At 40.2% G+C, this 19,118-nt stretch overlaps 1 protein-coding gene across 2 annotated transcripts in view; it reads left to right on the forward strand.

Annotated features, from left to right (window-relative positions):
* Positions 1–18,191, forward strand: part of alpl (alkaline phosphatase, biomineralization associated) — an 81,079-nt gene extending 62,888 nt beyond the window's left edge. For both annotated transcript variants that reach the window (XM_034165860.1, XM_034165861.1), the window contains exons 6-12: positions 5,489–5,664; positions 6,098–6,238; positions 6,343–6,412; positions 6,517–6,651; positions 10,560–10,751; positions 10,853–10,972; positions 17,889–18,191. In XM_034165860.1, coding sequence (XP_034021751.1) covers positions 5,489–5,664; positions 6,098–6,238; positions 6,343–6,412; positions 6,517–6,651; positions 10,560–10,751; positions 10,853–10,972; positions 17,889–18,160 — 1,106 coding nt within the window. In that variant the 3' untranslated portion in view covers positions 18,161–18,191. The remainder of the gene's footprint in view (positions 1–5,488; positions 5,665–6,097; positions 6,239–6,342; positions 6,413–6,516; positions 6,652–10,559; positions 10,752–10,852; positions 10,973–17,888) is intronic.
* Positions 18,192–19,118: the final 927 nt, after the last annotated feature.

Here is a 19,118-nt window from a genome sequence, read left to right on the forward strand (position 1 = left end):
ACTAAAATGTATTTACTGAAATATCAGTGGTTTGCTGTTTACTATCCTGATTTTAGCACAATACATGATACTATGTACGGACACTACAGTTTCCAACTGTTAGTGCCCAAATGTTCACTTTAAATGAGAATTGAAAAACAATTTTTCTGTTATGAATAAAGACTAAGTTAGACTACTGTTCCATACCATTTGATCCACTGACATCCTTGGGGTTGAGGATTATCCAGGGCTATGTACGGACACTACAGGATTTTGGTGAACAAAAGGTGTGGTCACAAAACTCAAATTTTTGGGAAAAAAATCCAGATTCAATGATGTTCAACATACTGTTAATACAACTGTAACTCTTCAATATAAATGAACAATAACCAGTTTACTTGAACATATTTTATTATTTCAAGGCCTTTACCTTTACAAGTGCTTACAAAACGAAAAAATTGTAACACCGCAGGTTTATCTGGAAAAAAAACAAAGTCTGAAATTAAATATTGTTCTATGTTCATATAGATATGTCATCATGGTTCAGATTGGTTGCTGTGCTTTCCTGAACCTGAACAAAGTAATTACAAAAATGAAATATCAAGTAATGCTGTATCAATTGAACTAAATATTTTGCATGCACCAGCATAACGGTAAAATTCCCCAAATTAGAAGCAAATTATTCGCTGTCACTTGAAAAGATTTTATCCGATCTCTATCAAATTTGGAAGTTAAGGGCATCTTTTGGCAACAATGGAAATGACAACAAACTCCATACTTTTGAACACAATTTATTGTAGATTGGGCTATAACATCAACACTTGCAAGTTGGTCAACTTGATTGTGATTCAGCCGTTAGAAATATGTCGTGGATACGCTAAACATTATCTCACTGTATTTCAATTTATGAGTCACTGACAAGTAGCATGTTTGGGCGTATACATAATTTACCTTCAACTTATGTCCCTCGTATGTGGGACATACTATGAGCCATACGTCGGAAATATTGTACATGCCTAAAATTTTTGGACGACTTTGCAGTACTACGAGGTATATCAGTGTGCTTCAGTGTGTTCTTAAAATATACAAAACTTACCCACAGCCGTGCGCTACCATATTCTGCGTATTTAATACACTCAGCATATGCTGGCTAAGTTGTCAAGGTGTGACAGGGGTGTTACAAGACATTTCATTTCCATGTGCACACAATGTGTGCAGGCTTCACCCACGCTCAAAGGTAACTGCCAGTCTTTTCAACAGCTAATGCATGCGCGCACACACACACACACACACACCCTCCTGCAGACGGTATTACAAAGTAAATAAGATATTTGTTCTGCGATTCCCCCCCAGGTAAAGATGTTCTCTTTATTAAAATGAGCTGTAATTTTACAAGATGTTTCCAAAATAAACCTTCATTATAATGCTTGGATTTCAGTAGAAACCAAATTTTGTCAGGTAATCTGAGAATTTTGTAAAAATCTTTCATAATCCCTGATTCACATCAGTTTTTTTTGTTATATCTGAGTGCCAAAGTGCAGAGCTGTGAAAGCACTCAATACCATTATGCTATTGTGAGAGTAATGTGGGTATGTGTCAGGAGGGGGCGGGGTCAAGTGTTCATATGAACATTTGTGTGTGTTCTGAGGTCAAATGTAATAAAAAAAAATTCAATATTACCTCTGGGACTGTAGCAGGCAGATCCTGCTGCGCTGCACGAAGCAAATAGAAATGAAAGTGTTTTTCTCCAGGTCAGTTTCCAGGACTGAGCTCTGCTTGTATTACATTTGTTTTTCTTTTCACCCAGAAGATTTATTTGAAGAAGTCCATGAAAAAATATCACTGGTCTCAGCTGTGAATGGTGGGAAAGTGGACGAAGGCTGTGTGTTTGTCGGCATGCAACAACATTCCCACGTTAAATAAACCCACACACAGGCATCTCTAGATGGAGGGTGGCGATTTGCTATCCCAGCTGGGAATCGATCAAGAGACCATCGTCACGACACAAATGACTGGTTGGATTTTGACACAGGATAATTTTACTAATGTGAAGTTGAATGGACAGAAAGGGATCAAAGATCAGTGTGAGATTTTTTTTAATTTTTTTATTTATTACAGTGATGAATGGCACATACATCCAATGTTAATATAAGCTGATGAAACTGGTGTCTGCGTCTTGCAATACAAAAGGCCGTCATTTTAGATTTGTCTGGATTTAAAAGGAAAAAATTCCAGGACATCCAGCTTTTCCACTGACACCGGACAATCCTCTAAAATCCACATTAATTATTAATCAACATGCAAAGCTGAGTGTCATCAGTGTAAAGGTGCGCCGATACTTAATGCACTCACTTGCACGCACGTCATTGCGACGATCCCTCTTGCTGCGTTCCCAGCTGGATGCTGTACTTTGTTCCATCCATTGCCACGCTGTGAGTGGATGCGTACATAAAATAATTATTTCGTAGTGGATTAATCATTTTCTCTGCAAGTTGGCTGCTGTAAACGGCTCTAATCACTTCCTGAATCACAGAGGGGCGCTCTAGCCTGAGTGAGCTGAAGAAAGCATTTGGAGCCATTTAAAAAGGTAATTATTTATGTTTACATTGTCATGGCTTGGTAAAACAGTTGCATGTTCTTTTCTTCTTGTGTGCCACTGTAAAAGTATGTTTATGATAGATTTAACATCTCATTATAATCATTCAGATGAGCTGTGCTCTGATGCGGTGTGCTGATGCAACCACTCGCTCCATTCACTTCTTCTTTACTCCACTTGACAAGCTGCATGTAGTGTTGGCGAGCAGATTACGCCATGTTGCACGACATTTATGCGTGAAAGATTTTTTGAACATTTCAGAATTCTCTTTGCGCAGTTGCATGCACCGACCACCCTCTTGCGTTTGGTCTGCACCCGTTAAAGACAAGTTTACTCTGTTGGACGACACAGGGTGTCCAAATGCATGCATCAAAGTTGTGCAAGTGTCAGTGGGCCTTGACAGTGAAAAGTAATTCCACTGTCCAAGAGCTGCTATGAAAAGCGAGAATAGCAGAGGACCTAATAGAGAACCCTGCTGGTACCCCATATTTTACCAGAGCAACTTTCAAATTAATGTTATATAAGACACATTGATATTGGTTTTATAAATAAGAGAACCTGACCAATCATACCAAAAAAAATTTCAAATCTATCCAACAATATGCGAAGATCCAGTAGTAGCAGCACTCTGGTGGTGTCAGAGTCAATAGTGAGCAGAAGTTCATTCACTTTAAGCGTTGTCTCCGTGAAGTGATACAGTAAGTTTTAAACGCAGACTGCCACAGCTCAAAGAGGTCATTATGAGTAAGATACAGTGAGGAAAATAAGTATTTGAACACCCTGTGGTTTTGCAAGTTCTCCCACTTAGAAATCATGGAGGGGTCTGAAATTTTCATTTTAGGTGCTTGTCCACTGTGAGAGACATAATCTAAAAAAACAAACAAAAAAAAAATCTGGAAATCACAATGTATGATTTTTTTTAATAATTTATTTGTATGTCACTCCTGCAAATAAGTATTTGAACACCTACCAACCAGCAAGAATTCTGGCTCTCACAGACCTGTTAATTTTTCTTTAAGAAGCCCTCTTATTCTGCACTCCTTGCCTGTATTAATTGCACCTGTTTGAACTTCTTACCTGTATAAAAGACACCTGTTCACACACTCAATCAATCACACTCCAACCTGTCCACCATAGCCAAGACCAAAGACCTGTCTAAGGACACCAGGGACAAAACTGTAGACCTGCACAAGGCTGGGATGGACTACAGGACAACAGACAAACAGCTTGGTAGAAGACAACAACTGTTATGATTATTTATTAGAAAGTGGAAGAAACACAAGATGACTGTCAATCTCCCTCAGTCTGGGATTCCATGAAAGATCTCACTGTGTGGGGTAAGGATGATTCTGAGAAAGCTCAGAACTACACAGGAGGACCTGGTCAATGACCTGAAGAGAGCTGGGACCACAGTCACAAAGATTACATTAGTAACACATGATGCTGTCATGGTTTAAAATCCTGCAGGGCAGCAAGGTCCCCCTGCTCAAGCCAGCACATGTCCAGGCCTGTTTGAAGTTCACCAGTGACCATCTGGATGATCCAGAGGAGGCATGGGTGAAGGTCATGTGGTCACATGAGACCAGAATAGAACTTTTTGGAATCAACTCCACTTACCATGTTTAGAGGATGAGAACAACCCCAAGAAAACCATCCCAACCGTGAAGCATGGGGGTGGAAACATCATACTCTCCAAACCTGAAAGATCTAGAGTGGACCAAAATCCCTGCTGCAGTGTGTACAAACCTGGTGAAAAACTACAGGAAACATTTGACCTCTGTAATTGCAAACAAAGTCTTCTGTACCAAATATTAACATTGATTCTCACAGATGTTCAAATACTTATTTTCGTCACTGTAAGTCATGAGCTGCAGCAAAACCACTTTTTCAAGAATTTGTTTCAGCAGCAAGGTAGTTAGAACCCGCAGTAAGTGATTGGTTAATCATTTTCAGCACTTTACACTTGCAACAGTGTAGGTGTTCATTAAACCAAAGAATTTGCAGCTTGTACCGATGAGATTTTACAGTAAGTGGAGGGGTCAAATCAAATAGATTTGTGTGCACTGTATTCAGGCTATCTGTGATGGTCTCCTCTGAGTGACCATGTTCAGAAAGACTCCACACAGTAAATTTTGCAGAGTGAAATTTACTCTGCTGGGATAACATTTGGTCCCAGTCCAAACAGAGTTAAATATACTCTATCACAATGCTAAATCAACTCTATCATAGTGTAAAATCAACTCATATTGAACTTGATTTGACAATTTTACTCTATTTAGACTGGGACCAAATGTTATCCCAGCAGAGTAAATTTTACTCAGCAAAATTTACTCTGCAGAATCTCAGGTAATCTCGCTGTAATTTCAGTTATGGTACAAAAGGTAATGTGACGGGTAGATGACATACAGGCATCCAGTCCCACTGGGGAGGATAATGATACTTCAAACTTAATCATCCGAAATTGCAAAAAGAGGCTGTATTAATATCTGAAATAGCAATACCATGAGCCAGGACCAAATCCAGAGTGTTACAACTGCAGTGAGTTGATGAAACCCAAACATTTCCATGACATCCAAAAATACTTTGCCAAGGGGATCCAAAGGTTTATTAACCTGGATATTAAAGTCACCAACAATTAAAATCTTATCAGAATAAGTTACCAAATCAGAAATCACATTCATAAGAAATCTTTTATAGATTGTTTTTGTAACACTATTAACAACGAATGTCTCATAAATGACTAATTAATAATCATCATTTTTACATAAAGTGCTCCTGCAGGGGGCAGCCTAGAGTTTGTCATCAAACGTTCTCATCATCAGCAGTGCCTGTTGCTGCACATTATGAATTAAGAGTTTAATGCACTTCATGGACTTACCTGTACATGTCTGTGCGTGCATGTGATAACTGCAGGTAAATCCGTGGGAATTGTGACGACGACACGTGTGAACCACGCCACTCCCAGTGCCGCATACGCCCACTGCGTGGACAGAGACTGGTACTCTGATAACGAGATGCCGGCGGAAGCCCTGGAGGCTGGCTGCAAAGATATCGCTCAGCAGCTCTTCGAAAACATTCCCAACATTGACGTGAGTCCAAAGTGTTGACTGTGATGCAGAGAAATCAAACACCGTGTCATTAAAAAAATGATCCCTGAATTATGAGTGACATTTTGCTCACACATTAGGCCAGTTACATTTGATACGAACCTTCCCAAAATAAAGCTATACAATTGGGAAAGTTTATCAAATGCATTCAGCGAATAAGAGTCGGCATGAAGTGTATATTTAAATTAATGACAATTAATCTACAACAATCTATTCATAGCTTTTTAAATTGATGCAGTTGGATTTTGAACAATGATTAGATGCTTCCCAGATGTATTTATTTTACATACAGTAATTTCTACATTTTACTCACTACATTTTGCATTTCCATCACATGTTATCATGTTCTCCAGAACTACAAATAATTATCATATTTATTTATTTTATTTTTTTGCTTTCTTCTGTGGCCGTTCAGGTGATTCTGGGAGGAGGGAGGAAATATATGTTCCCCAAAAATATGTCAGACGTAGAGTACCCAGATACCGCAAAGCACAGTGGCACCCGGAAAGACGGAAAGAACCTGGTGCAGGAGTGGATTAATAAAATGAAAGATAAAGTAAATTACATTTTGTCATTTACAATTTTTTACAACTTCAAAGTGGCTCCAGTGTTTCATCAGTCACATTTGTGCTGTAATTGTGTGGTTTCCTGTTTGTGCAGAAAGGTCATTACGTATGGAACAAGAAGCAGCTACTGTCACTGAATCCTAACAATGTGGATTATCTTTTAGGTGAGTTTTCTCTCATGAACACTGTCATGGATGATTCACTGATGTGTAAATGAAGAGCTGTATGCGCGTATATTTTTGTACCAGTAAAATCTTTTTTCTCATAGGTCTGTTCGAACCTACGGACCTTCCTTACGACTTGGAGAGGAACACTGAGATGGATCCCTCTCTGACAGAGATGGTGGAAGTGGCCATCAAGATACTTAAGAAGAACCCCAGTGGATTTTACCTGCTTGTGGAAGGTGACTTTCTAGCCCTGTGATCGAATTGGAAAATGGTTTCAGTTTAGTGGTGATCTTTTATAATGGGCCACTTACTGTGTTGGTGTAAGTCAGGGAGGTTGTTGAGTCGGGTTGTGTAAACCAGCAGTCAACTTTGGCATTTTAGCTCATTTTTCTCTAAATCAAATCACTTTATTCTTGGCTGATCCTCAGACATTCCACAAAGTTTGGTCCAAATTGGTACATAATTCTTTATTTTGTTGATACTTTGTGATTATAGTGAATAAATAAATAAAATGCAAGCTTCTGGCACAACAGCGGAATGGTGAATAGAAACAAGATGTTAAATTACATCAATTTTCATGTTAAAAAATATTTCTCTCCATTGCAGTGTTTACTCACTGCTCAGGTTTCTTCTTGAGCTCAAGCTTTGGGCAAATTTTGTATTATTTTGTTTCTTTTCTCCTTAGTGAATTTATGCACAAGTACAATTACTAGTTTTTCTTTTTAAACCAGTCTTTATTGAAGAATGTCTACTGTATTTGACATGACTGGAGAAAACACAGCCATTTGTTCTGCGTGTGCACATTGATTTTTTTCCCTCCATGATAGCTGCTAAAGTGTGTCTGCAAAAAACTTTTAATGCCCGTCATTAAATGTGTTCTGCTTAAGCTTTTTTATGTGGTTGTTAGAAATTTTAACATTTCTCCTGGCTGTCCATTGGTATGTATTAGAGCTGAAACAACTAATCGAGTTAATCCATTAAAATCGATTATTAAAATAGTTGTCAACTAATTTAGTCATCGATTAGTTGTTAAATAACTTTGTTTTACCGCAAATGTTTCATTTCTTCCATATAATCAACTTTGCTTTGAATCTTGAACCAATGAAGGAGTGCTTCGAGCTGCTGCTTCGTTGGTTTCATTTGTTTTATTTCGCCTAAAGAGCATATGTGTGTGAGGAATATTTACCTTTTTATGTTAAACTGACCTGTTATGGTCTTTTGAAACAGTTGATAGATGTATTTTATGCTAACACGTTAGCATGTCTATGGTGTTTTCAGTGTTAAAGTTAGCATTAAGCAGCTGGCATTTCAGCATGTTTGTGCTTTTTTTTTTCTGTATATAATTAATAGCTCAGCGTTTGTTGTCGTAAAAGAGTCAAATGTATTACAAATTATATTTTTAAATTTATTTTTATTTATATATTAATAATAGCAACAATAATAATAGTAATAATAACTAATAATGCTGCAATACAATTTTAGAGAAAGAGACATGAGTGACGTGTCATTGTGAAATTACCACAGTTTACAAGTTATACAGAGAATGTTGCACATATAATGAGTCAGGCTACAGTTTTTGATTTAGGTTTTATGGTTAACTGGTTATGCTAATTGCTCATTTTCAGCAACAAAAATACCTCTTTTTTTCACCATATATTTTATAACATTTATATGTTTCAGTGTTGTTTTATGGCAACTCAGCACTTTGATAAAACAATGTAATTTGAAATAATTTTTTTGTTCTTTATTATAAACTGTTTTATTCTTTATTATTTTATATTTCAACAGCCAAGGGACATTTGACGATTTGTTGATTTTCAAGTATTTTAAGTTTTCAAATAATGTTCTGTTGTTAAATAAAGTGATAGAAGGAGAGAAAAATTGTTTCCCTGGCACATTTTTAAAAAATTCCCTGCTAATCAGATTAATCGATTAATCGTTTCGAAACCCCATCAGATTCATCGATGATCCAGACAATCGTTTGTTGCAGCCGTAGTATGTATAATGATTTTCTAGGGTTAATGAACTCAACTAAAGGCTGCACTGTTTAATGGGTAATGGTAAAGATGGTTAGTTGCAGTTCTATATTTTGAGTGGTGGAATGAGGACCATACGTGCGCAATACTTAACCAAAACACGAAGAGCATAAAAAACCCCATCAAAACATCAAATGCCAGCTATCAGAGAACACAGGAGATTAGTGGGCATACAGAGGATCTAAGATGAAGCAGGGACCTCGGGGGTTTAACTTCTATATTCACCGGTTAATTGCAATACCCAGTTTGATTTCGTGCCAGGGACATTTGTTGCATGTGATCTCCCACATTTCTTTTAATTCCCTCATAACGGCTGCCACATAGATAAACGCTGTTCAAAAATAAATTAATTAGACACGATGACAGTAACGTACATTTTGAGTAGTGTGGTTTTTTCAGAGGAGTGTGCAATCAGTGGTGCAACTTACATCATAATTTTGTAAATTGTTAAACTTTTCAATCAGTTTTGTGAGGGATTTATGAATCATTCACTAGACTATCAGCTTCCCCTGCAGATAATGGTCTAGTGAATGATTCATCGCTGTGAATTCAAGCTAGTTCACTTTTTCCACATTTTATGTTGCAGCCTTATTCCAAAATGGAGTAAATTCATTTTTTCCCCCTCAAAATTCTGCACACAACACCCCATAATGATTACATGAAAAATGTTTTTTCTTCAAATGTATTAAAAATAAACAAACTAAGGCATCACATGTACAAAAGTATTCACACTCTTTGCTCAGTACTTGGTTGATGCACCTTTGGCAGCAATTACAGCCTCAAGTCTTCTTGATCATGATGCCAGAAGCTTGGTGCACCTATCCTTTCGGCAATGTTGCCCATTTCTCTTTGCAGGACTTCTCAAGCTCCATCAGGTTGGCCACTCCTTTGATATCTTGGCTGTGTGCTTAGAGTCATTGTCCTGCTGAAAGATGAACTCTCCCCCAGTCTGATGTCAAGAGCACTCTGGAGCAGGTTTCCATCCAGTATGTCTCTGTACATTGCTGCATTCATCATTCCCTCTTTCCTGACTAGTCTCCTAGTTCCTGCTGCTGAAAAACATCTCCACAGCGTGATGCTGCCACCACCACTTTTCAATGTAAAGATTTTGCCTGGTTTCCTGTAAACATGACGCCCACCATTCACATCAAAGAGTTCAATCTTTGTCTCATCAGACCAGAGAATTTTGTTTCTCATGGTCTTAGGGGCTTTCAAATGCCTTTTGGCAAACTCCAGGTAGGCGTCCATTTTACTAAGGAGTGGCTTCCGTCTGGCCACTCTACCATACAGGCTTGAATGGTGGATTGCTGGAGAGATGGTTGTCCTTCTGGAAGGTTTTCCTCTCTCCACAGAGGAATGCTGGAGCTCTGACAGAGTGACCATCAGGTTCTTGGTCACCTCCCTGACTAAAGCCCTTCTCCTCTGATCACTCAATTTAGACAGGCAGCCAGCTCTAGGAAGAGTCCTGCTGGACCCGAACTTCTTACATTTACGGATGATGGAGGCCACTGTGCTCACTGGGACCTTCAAAGCAGCAGAAAAGTTTCTGTATCGTTTCTCAGGTTTATGCTTCGAGACAATCCTGTCTCAGAGGTCTACAGACAATTCCTTTGATTTTATGCTTGGTCTGTGCTCTGACATCCACTGTCAACTGTGGGACCATAGACAGGTTTGTGCCTTTCCAAATCAACTGAATTTATCCCGAGTCCAATTAGGCTGTAGAAACATCTCCAGGAAAATGCACCTGAGCTCAGTTTTGAGCCTCATAGCAAAGGCTGTGAATACTTATGTACTTGAGATAAATTTGCAAAAATCCCTACCTTTTTCACATTGACATTATGGGGTATTGTGTGTAACGGTTTGAGGGAAAAAATGAATTTAATCCATCTTGGAAAACGGCTGTAACATAACAAAATGTGGAAAAGGTGAAGCGCTGTGAATACTTTCCGGATGCACCGTACATGCCTAAATGCATTCACTTTGTACAATATGATTGAAAGATTAGATATTTGCATTAATGAGCAATTGAACAGGTGTACTGAATGAAGTGGCAATAATTATGTCAGTGTTAATCACCTGATATCTGGACCTGTGTGCACCATTTTCAGGGGGACGTATTGACCACGGGCATCATGAGGGCAAGGCCAAACAGGCTCTGCATGAGACTGTGGAAATGGACCGATCCATCAGGCAGGCGGACCTTATGACTAGCACCCAGGACACACTAACCATTGTGACTGCTGATCATTCTCATGTGTTCAGCTTTGGAGGATATACACTCAGAGGAAACACGATTTTTGGTATGTGATGTTAATGGTGTAGTAGGGGAACTCTGTGATTTTTAAAACCAGTTTTATTGTAGCCGTGTCCACAATAACCTGGTCCTTTGCCTCCACCACAGGTCTTGCACCAATGTTGAGTGACGTTGACCAGAAACCCTTTACCTCCATTTTATATGGGAATGGCCCAGGTTTCAAAATGATCAATGGTGCAAGGGAGAATGTCTCCACTGTTGACTTTCGTAAGTTTGTCTAAAGTTAGCATATGCTTTAAATTCTGTGTTGATGGGGATTTGGTGGATGTTGTCCACTAGAGTGGCAATCTCGGCTAGGGTATATTTTGAAAGAATTATAGCTAAAAAGGAAAAGCCACCAGAAAACTTTCATGGACATCCTTCAGAGAATGTAGAGCTGCGTGGATGTGCACATATTCCTTCATCCAAGGTCTTTGGGTTATCTCGTCTCGCCCCCTTGAATGATCCAGTATCTTGGTCCTTTAGATTCATCCTATTCAATCCAGTAATCAAAAAAACCTGACCTAAAGACAAGGCCACATGTCTATCATTTAATCTTCAGTAAAGAATTATTAAAGTTATCAGTGCCATAAAATGTATAGAACATTTCATCACCCTTATGATTCAATTCAAACTCTTGTTCTGTTCTGTTGTTCAACAAGATTTCTTCATTTGATTCACTGGAGCTCATCTACGAGGTCTGTGATGAAAAAAGCGGTCCTTTTTATTTTTTTCAAAAAATAAATGGATTTGATTCATATGTTTTTACGTCAGACATGCTTGAACCCTCGTGCGCTTGCGTGAGTTTTTTCACGCGTGTCGGTGACGTCATTCGCCTGTGGGCAGGCCTTGAGTGAGGAGTGCTCCACCCCGCCCGTCTGAATCTCTTTGTCTGAATAGCCGCTGCGGACGGCGCGCATTGCTTTATCAACATTTTTTCTGGACCTGTGAGGGATATCCGAGTGGACACTATTGGAGAAATTAAGCTGGTTTTCGGTAAAAAGTTTAACGGCTGATGAGAGATTATGGGGTGTTTCTGTCGCTGTAAGGACTTGCTGCTATAGACTTAGACTGCTGGGGGGTTCCCATGATGCACTGAGTGTTTCTTTCTCTTTTTGCTCTGTATGCACCACTCTGCATTTAATCATTAGTGATTGATCTCTGCTCCCCTCCACAGCATGTCTTTTTCCTGGTTCTCTCCCTCAGTCCCAGCAGAAGACTGCCCCTCCCTGAGCCTGGTTCTGCTGGACGTTTCTTCCTGTTAAAAGGGAGTTTTTCCTTCCCACTGTTGCCAAGTGCTTGCTCACAGGGGGTCGTTTTGACCGTTGGGGTTTTTCCATAATTATTGTATGGCCTTGCCTTACAATATAAAGCGCCTTGGGGCAACTGTTTGTTGTGATTTGGCGCTATATAAATAAAATTGATTGATTGAATTGATTGATTGACTTCCCACGGAGCGGGACGTCGCGCAGCGTTTCCAGGCGCCGTCGTCAGCCTGTTTCGACCTGAAAACATTCTAATTTAAGGCTTAATTCACCCAGGACGTCGTGAGAGAACAGAGAAGATTCAGAAGAGGCCGGCATGAGGACTTTATGCGGACATTCCACTGTTTAAGGACATTTTGTAATGAAAGACGTGCGCGCAAATTCGCCGAGTCGTTTCCGTGACGACTCGACGAATCTGTGTGCGCCGTGACAGGAAAAACGCCTCCGTGTTGAAAACCATTTGTAAAATTCAGGCGGCTTTTGATGGCTTTCAACAAGTGAGTAACTGAGAAATTGTTTAACAGCTTGGGCATGTTCCAACTTGCCCGTTAAGGTTTCCAACGGAGGTGTTTTTCCTGTTGCGACCCCCCGCGGTCGGGTCCGGCCCAACATGCGACTCTGCCCGCACGTTCTTTCAATACAAAATGTCCGTTAACAATGGAATGTCCGAATAAACTCATCATGCCGACTTCTTCTGCAAGTTCTCTGTTCTCTGACGACTTCCTGGGTCAACAGAGCCTGAAATGTGGAAGTTTTCAACTTGAAACGGCGAGACGCTGCCGCCTCGAGGCGCAGATCGCCGTCAGGCGCCGTGGGCCGTCCTTAAAGCGACACTACCAGACCAAAATCTCTCATCAGCCGTTAAAATGTTTACCGAAAACCAGCTGAATTTATCGAATGGTGTCCACTCAGTTGTGCCTTACAGTTTTGAAAAAATTTTGATCAAACAAAGCAGCAGTCTCTGAGCCATTCATAAACAATGAAAAAACGACGAGAGGGTGGGCCACTCCTCACTCAAAGACTGCCCACAGGCGAATGACGTAACCGACAGGCGTGAAAAAACTCTTGCATGCCCACGAGGGTTCAAGCATGTCTGATGTAATTACACGTGATTCAAATTCATATGGTTTTTGAAAAAAATAATAAGGTCCGTTACTTTTATCACAGACCTCGTATATACATAAAGGGCTACATCTGTATGTCTGTCCGGGATAAACTCCCAAACTATAATATGTAGCCCTAAAAAAAATATATATATATATATATATATATTCTGAATCCTCATGACATGGGGAACAAACTGGTACCATTTTTTAAAAGTTGAAATGAAAATTACTCACAAAATAGCCGACTGTGGGTATGACCAAGCAGATTCAAATTTCCATCCCTGTATATGTGTTGGCCATCTCTGTATATTTAATCCCTTTCTACAGCACACTCAGGACAGCACAGCCACAGCACACTCAGCAAAACAACAGCATGCTTAGGCTGAGGCTGTGGGTATGACCAGGCAGATTCAAATTTCCAGCCCTGTATATGTGTTGGCCATCTCTGTTTATTCAATCCCTTCCTTCAGCTACTTTATGTTCTCAACTGTTAAGCACCTGACTGTCCTGTACAACCCAGTTTGCCTTCCTGTCTGAATACATTTATTTTATGTTTGTAAAATTGCAATGTAAAAACAGTGAAATAACCACTACCTCAGTTTTGATTCATTGATATTTACATTTACTCTTACTTACCTTTTGTGTGTAATTTTGTTATAAATTTGATTGCAAAACAAAGGAGGACTTCAAATGTGTTTGTCTTTTAACCAAGTATTTCCACTTAGTTTGGGGAGTCCACCTCTTATCGTTCTGCTGGACAAACTTTAGCCCATTAACTATTATATTTATAAGACATCAGCATTACAAAAACAAATATTGGGCAATTGTTTTGATTAAAATGATTGGCATTTGGCTTATGCCGAAAACAGGTTAACCCGGGCAGCGCCTGGTACCCCAGCTAGTAAAAAATAAAATGCTGTAAAGTGCAATGCTATTAGATCTCACAGTAAGGTTAGTTTTAATAAGAGGTATTGAAATATACATGTGCTTAATCACTCCTTCTGCGCCATAGGCCTACTGGCACAATGAAGAGCTGCACCAGAAATTAACCTCCTATTAACTCACACTATTGAGGAAAAAAAATTAATTCCTTCACCGCACTTTGCACTATAAAATAATGGAGTGGCTATACGCCCAACCGTTGGGTCAATAAAGTAAATACGCGAGCATATGCACCCAACCACAACCGACCAATGAGCGCGCTTGTAAGCTCACTTCCGGTTTCAACGCTGGAGGGAAAAAAGGCGGATATTTTTTCACCGGCTGCAGGAGGGTTCATACCCCGCAGAGGGGCTGTGATCTAAAGCGTTTCTGTTTGGCTCATCACATCCAGGGAATTGTGTCAAACTAACACCATCTTACAGCCAACAAGCAGCATTTTGTTCAAAAACTGTTTTGTCGTCATTAACAGGTTTCCGTTCAAAATGCTTATGAAGTTTGTTTTGATCCATTGCAGTGTTTTCACAGTAATTAAAGATGGCGCCGTTAAATGTGTCAAACATATGCCACAATAGAGCCTTAAAACGTGGTGTAAAAAACGTAGTTTAGATGCACAAAACATGTCAAATACATGATCACGGTTTGGCGAATAAGATAAGACATTATATTTATCTGCCCAACGGTTGTGCATGTAACGTTCAATGTATGACTTATCTGCCCAGCGGTTGGGCGAATAAGGTAAGACATTATATTTATCTGCTCAACAGTTGGGCGTATAGCCTTTGCCATAAAATAAATCACTTTCAAAATGTACATTTTGCCGCAGCCAACCACATGCAACACACTACACATGATTGTATATCATCACTCACAGTCCACCCCATGCGGCCTTCACACAGCTAACCCTCTTTTTAGCCTGTCCAGGGCACGAGTAGCCAAATGACTCCAGAACGGAAGAAATCACAATTCTTACCGTTGAGCTGAGCGCCATCGAGGGCTCTCAACTGCTCACAACATGTAAAGGAAGACATTCGCCTGCAAGACGCCGTGGCTAATGTTGGCACAGCTAATGCTGGTTAGCTACTTATTGCTAATGACCTTTTTTTTTCAGACAGGGAATACTTGTCTTACCGATAGATTTAGTTTACTTCCCGCTCGATGTTTAGATTCATGACGGTGCACACAACTACTTGTATACTGACAACATGAGTTGGCTTAAGCCAACATTTAAGTGTTAACATCATTTCAGAATTCCCAGTTTTTTTTTGTCTTCGCGTCTGTTAAGTAACAGCTGCCTCGCATTACCGCCAGAGTCGACCGGAAAGAAAAGAAAACCCGCCCAAACTTCACCTCTCAGAATCAGAATAGCCTTTATTCACCAAGTATCCACAAGAATACAAGAAATTTGACTTCGGTTTGAGCTGCACTCTCTCTTTACAGCATGTATAAATATACACTAAACACTGAATAATTCACTTTAATAAAATGTGCAATAAGAAAAAAATGTGTGAAACAGATTGAAATTGTATTTGAATTAGTGAGTTTTTTGGCGGGTTAAATTGTTCATCAGTGTGATGGCCTGTGGAAAGAAACTGTTCCTCTGTCTGGTTGTTTTGACCTACACAGCTCTGTAACATCGACCAGAGGGGAGGAGTTTAAAACGTTTGTGTCCAGGGTGTGAGGGGTCTGCAGAGATGTTACCACCTCACTTTCTGGTCCTGGACTGGTATAAATTCTGGATGAAAGGCAGGCTGGCTCCAATGAAAAGCAGATCGTAACTTATGTCCTGCTAATTGGCTGTGCAAAGGGTTAGTTACCTCCCGTGTGGGAGTGAGTGAACTGATGGTACCTTCAAGTGCAGTATGAAACTACAGAATTTAACATGTTGAATAACTGAGGTGAAAGTAAAGTCATACTTCTATTTAATCTGAAATCTTAGTTAATCTGCTTCTATTAATACCTGGGTTACAGATACATCGTCGGAATTTTGCTACTTTAGTCACTCCGTATTAATAGACAAGATGTTGAATGCTGTACATTGGATGAACATTCCCTGGGTTTACTGATGTCTTCATCTAACACTGGGTCTGGTTGTGGGTATCAGGCAGCACTGTACTCAGTCTGCTCAGCTCCATCAGAAATGACATTTTCTTGTCCAAGCAATTTTGGCCATTTGCTGGACTGTACAAAATGTGAAAGGACTGATCATAGCAATGGATGAATCAGTGCTGAAATTGGGCTGTTATAATCCTAACCGGGAAAAAAGTCAAAATAAGAGTCATTTTCTGGATATTCTTTAGAGATTTGTGCAAAAGTTAAGCAATATTTTCAGAATGTCAACGAAACACAACAGTCAAATGAGAGCATTTCCACTAAGTGACAGAGTGCAACTGCTGGGTTTTCTCTTGTGATAAATGTCACTCCAGCGAGGCTCTAACAGTCATGGTGATATTAGGGTCCTGCCAAATAATGGGATTTTTTTGTTTGTTTTTTAATCCATTTTACTTCATCAACGTGTCAATCTCTCAGTGATGAGGAAGACGTTCTCTTCATTGATTCCTGGACAAGATGGTGGACACGGAGATGACTGAACAGGCACAGTCTTGACACGCACTGGTTGTGATAGACATTGCACGTGGTTTCTGCGGGGAGCTTCTGCCGGTCAGGACCTTGTTCTCTCTCCTTCTTCTTCTCCTCTGTGTTGTTCATCCACATTTTTTCAAAGCGCTCCACTCCTGTGTGGATTATGGTGCTCCAGCTGGCTTGGCCCCTCGCTTGTTCTTGTCCGTGTCTTCCAGTCAATGGAGCAGCTTTTCAGGTTGTGCTTCAGGAGATCTGTGTAGCATTTCTTCTCCCCTCCTCTGCACCATTTTCCTTCACTCAGCTGAGAGTAGATGATCTGCTTGGGAAGTCAGTTGTCATGTATCCCAAGGACGTGACCCACCCACCAAAGCTGATTCTTGATAATGTCACACTCTATGCTATGGAGTGTGGCTTCAGTGAGAACACTGATGTTCATACGATAGTCTTCCCACCTAATGCGGAGGATACTCCTCAGGCAGTGTTGGTGGAATTGATTCGAGGGTCTTCAAGTGGTGGAGATAGGTGGTCCAGGTCTCCAATGCATACAGCAGGGCTGGCATGACATCAGCTTTGTAGAAGAGAGTTTTCATCTCGTGTCGAAGGTATCTGTTGTTGGAAACACAGGTGCAAAGCCAGCCGAAGGCAGTTCCTGCACACCTGACTCAATGTTGGATCTTCTCATTGATGTTTCAAATCCAGTATTGCCATAATGGCATCTCTTATGAGCTTTAAACTGCATCCACACATACCGTGCCATGTATTTTCAAATGTCATGTGACTCTTTCTGTATGTTATGTGACCTATAATAGTGGAAAATAGTTTGCATTGCTGTTTTGTAAAATATGGCTTTTTCAAGTTGCCTGAAAAACCACGTCATGGGAAAGTAAAAACATCTCGGGGATATTTGATTTTTATTTTTTCAAAATATGTAGTAGAGAAGCTTTAATCTTTCAAAATATGCTTGTTTCCATTAAGTGTATTTTCATTTCCCTACTTCAAATTGTGCAATTTGGAGAGTAAGTATTGATAAGTTTTGTTTGTCAAAACATTTGATTGATTTTTGTTGTTGTTTACGGTTTGTACAAATGAAATGATGTTTTTATCATACATGCAAAAGTAAGTCTTTTCTTTTAGGTATTTCATTTCAGTAGAAATTGTTCAAAACATCTATATGTCATAAAAGTTTGGGTGACGCTGTGGGAAAACTGACTCTCCTCTTGAGAGATTATTTTTTTTGTTCTTCCCTTTTAGGGGAAAACAACTACCAGGCTCAGGCAGCGGTTCCTCTGAGCATGGAGACCCACGGAGGAGAGGACGTAGCAGTGTTTGCTAAAGGTCCATTAGCTCATCTGCTACACGGAGTCCATGAACAGAACTACATCCCCCATGTAATGGCATACGCAGCCTGTATTGGGCAAAACAGGGAACACTGTATGTCGGGCAGTGGAACAGCTGCCCTGCGCTCTGCCCCCGCGCTCTCTGCCATCGCAGCCCTTCTCACAGTCACACCATTTTTGTGCTGACCCTTTTGAAAACAGCCCTCATGTACCCTCCCTTCTTCACTGACCACTTAATGGACAACTCTTGGATTTTTCATCCTGAGCCCTATATTTAGATGGATTTTTTCTTTGGGTGGGGGGGGGGGTTACTCTGCACCACAGTGATCATAATTAGCCAGTATTGCGTTTGGATGCTAACTACATCACAGGCTAAATCGTTATACAACATAAGCGTATGGGGCAAGCTAAAAACCACTTCATGTCATCAAGGCAGCTTAGTGGTTAGCACTGTTGCTTCACAGTGAGAAGGTCGAAGGTCTCATGTTCAGTTCCGACCTGGTCCTTTCTGCGTGGAGTTTGGATGTTCTTCCTGAGTTTGTGTGGGTTCTCTCTCGGTGCTCTGACTTCGTTCCACTTCCAACGACATGGAGGTTCGGTGAACCGGTGACTCTGAAATGACTGTAGGTGTAATAAGTAAGTGGGATTGTGAATGAGCTTGTCTGTGTCTTGGCTCTGCAATAGACTGGCAGTCCATCCAGTCACCCAGTGAGTGCTGAGGTAGGCTCCAACCCCCATGACACAAAGCTAGAATAAGCAGGTTGGTCATTGCTGTTGTTTACCATCAGCAGAAGACCAAGCTCAAGGTTTTTAGCTTGCCCAAAATGCTTTCAGTGAGTACCCGATTAGCCTGTGATGGTGTTTTTCATTCAATACTGGACTGATTAATCATCCCCCCGGAATGTTGAACCCAGATACAGGGTGGTCCAATAAAGTGTTACCACTTTTTGATTGTACACAAGTTTTTGAAATGAGAACTTATTCGAAAATTTTATTTACAGACTTGTAACAGAAGCATCAAATTAACATTTGATACCAAAAGTTTCCCACTTTGTCTCTTGTTTTCCACACAGTTCAATAATTGATGACATGTTCAACCACCCTCCCCTTTTTTGGATTACAGCTGCAACACGCACATTGAACT

Source organism: Thalassophryne amazonica, chromosome 3 (genome assembly GCF_902500255.1).
Source record: "Thalassophryne amazonica chromosome 3, fThaAma1.1, whole genome shotgun sequence".
NCBI lineage: Eukaryota > Metazoa > Chordata > Actinopteri > Batrachoidiformes > Batrachoididae > Thalassophryne > Thalassophryne amazonica.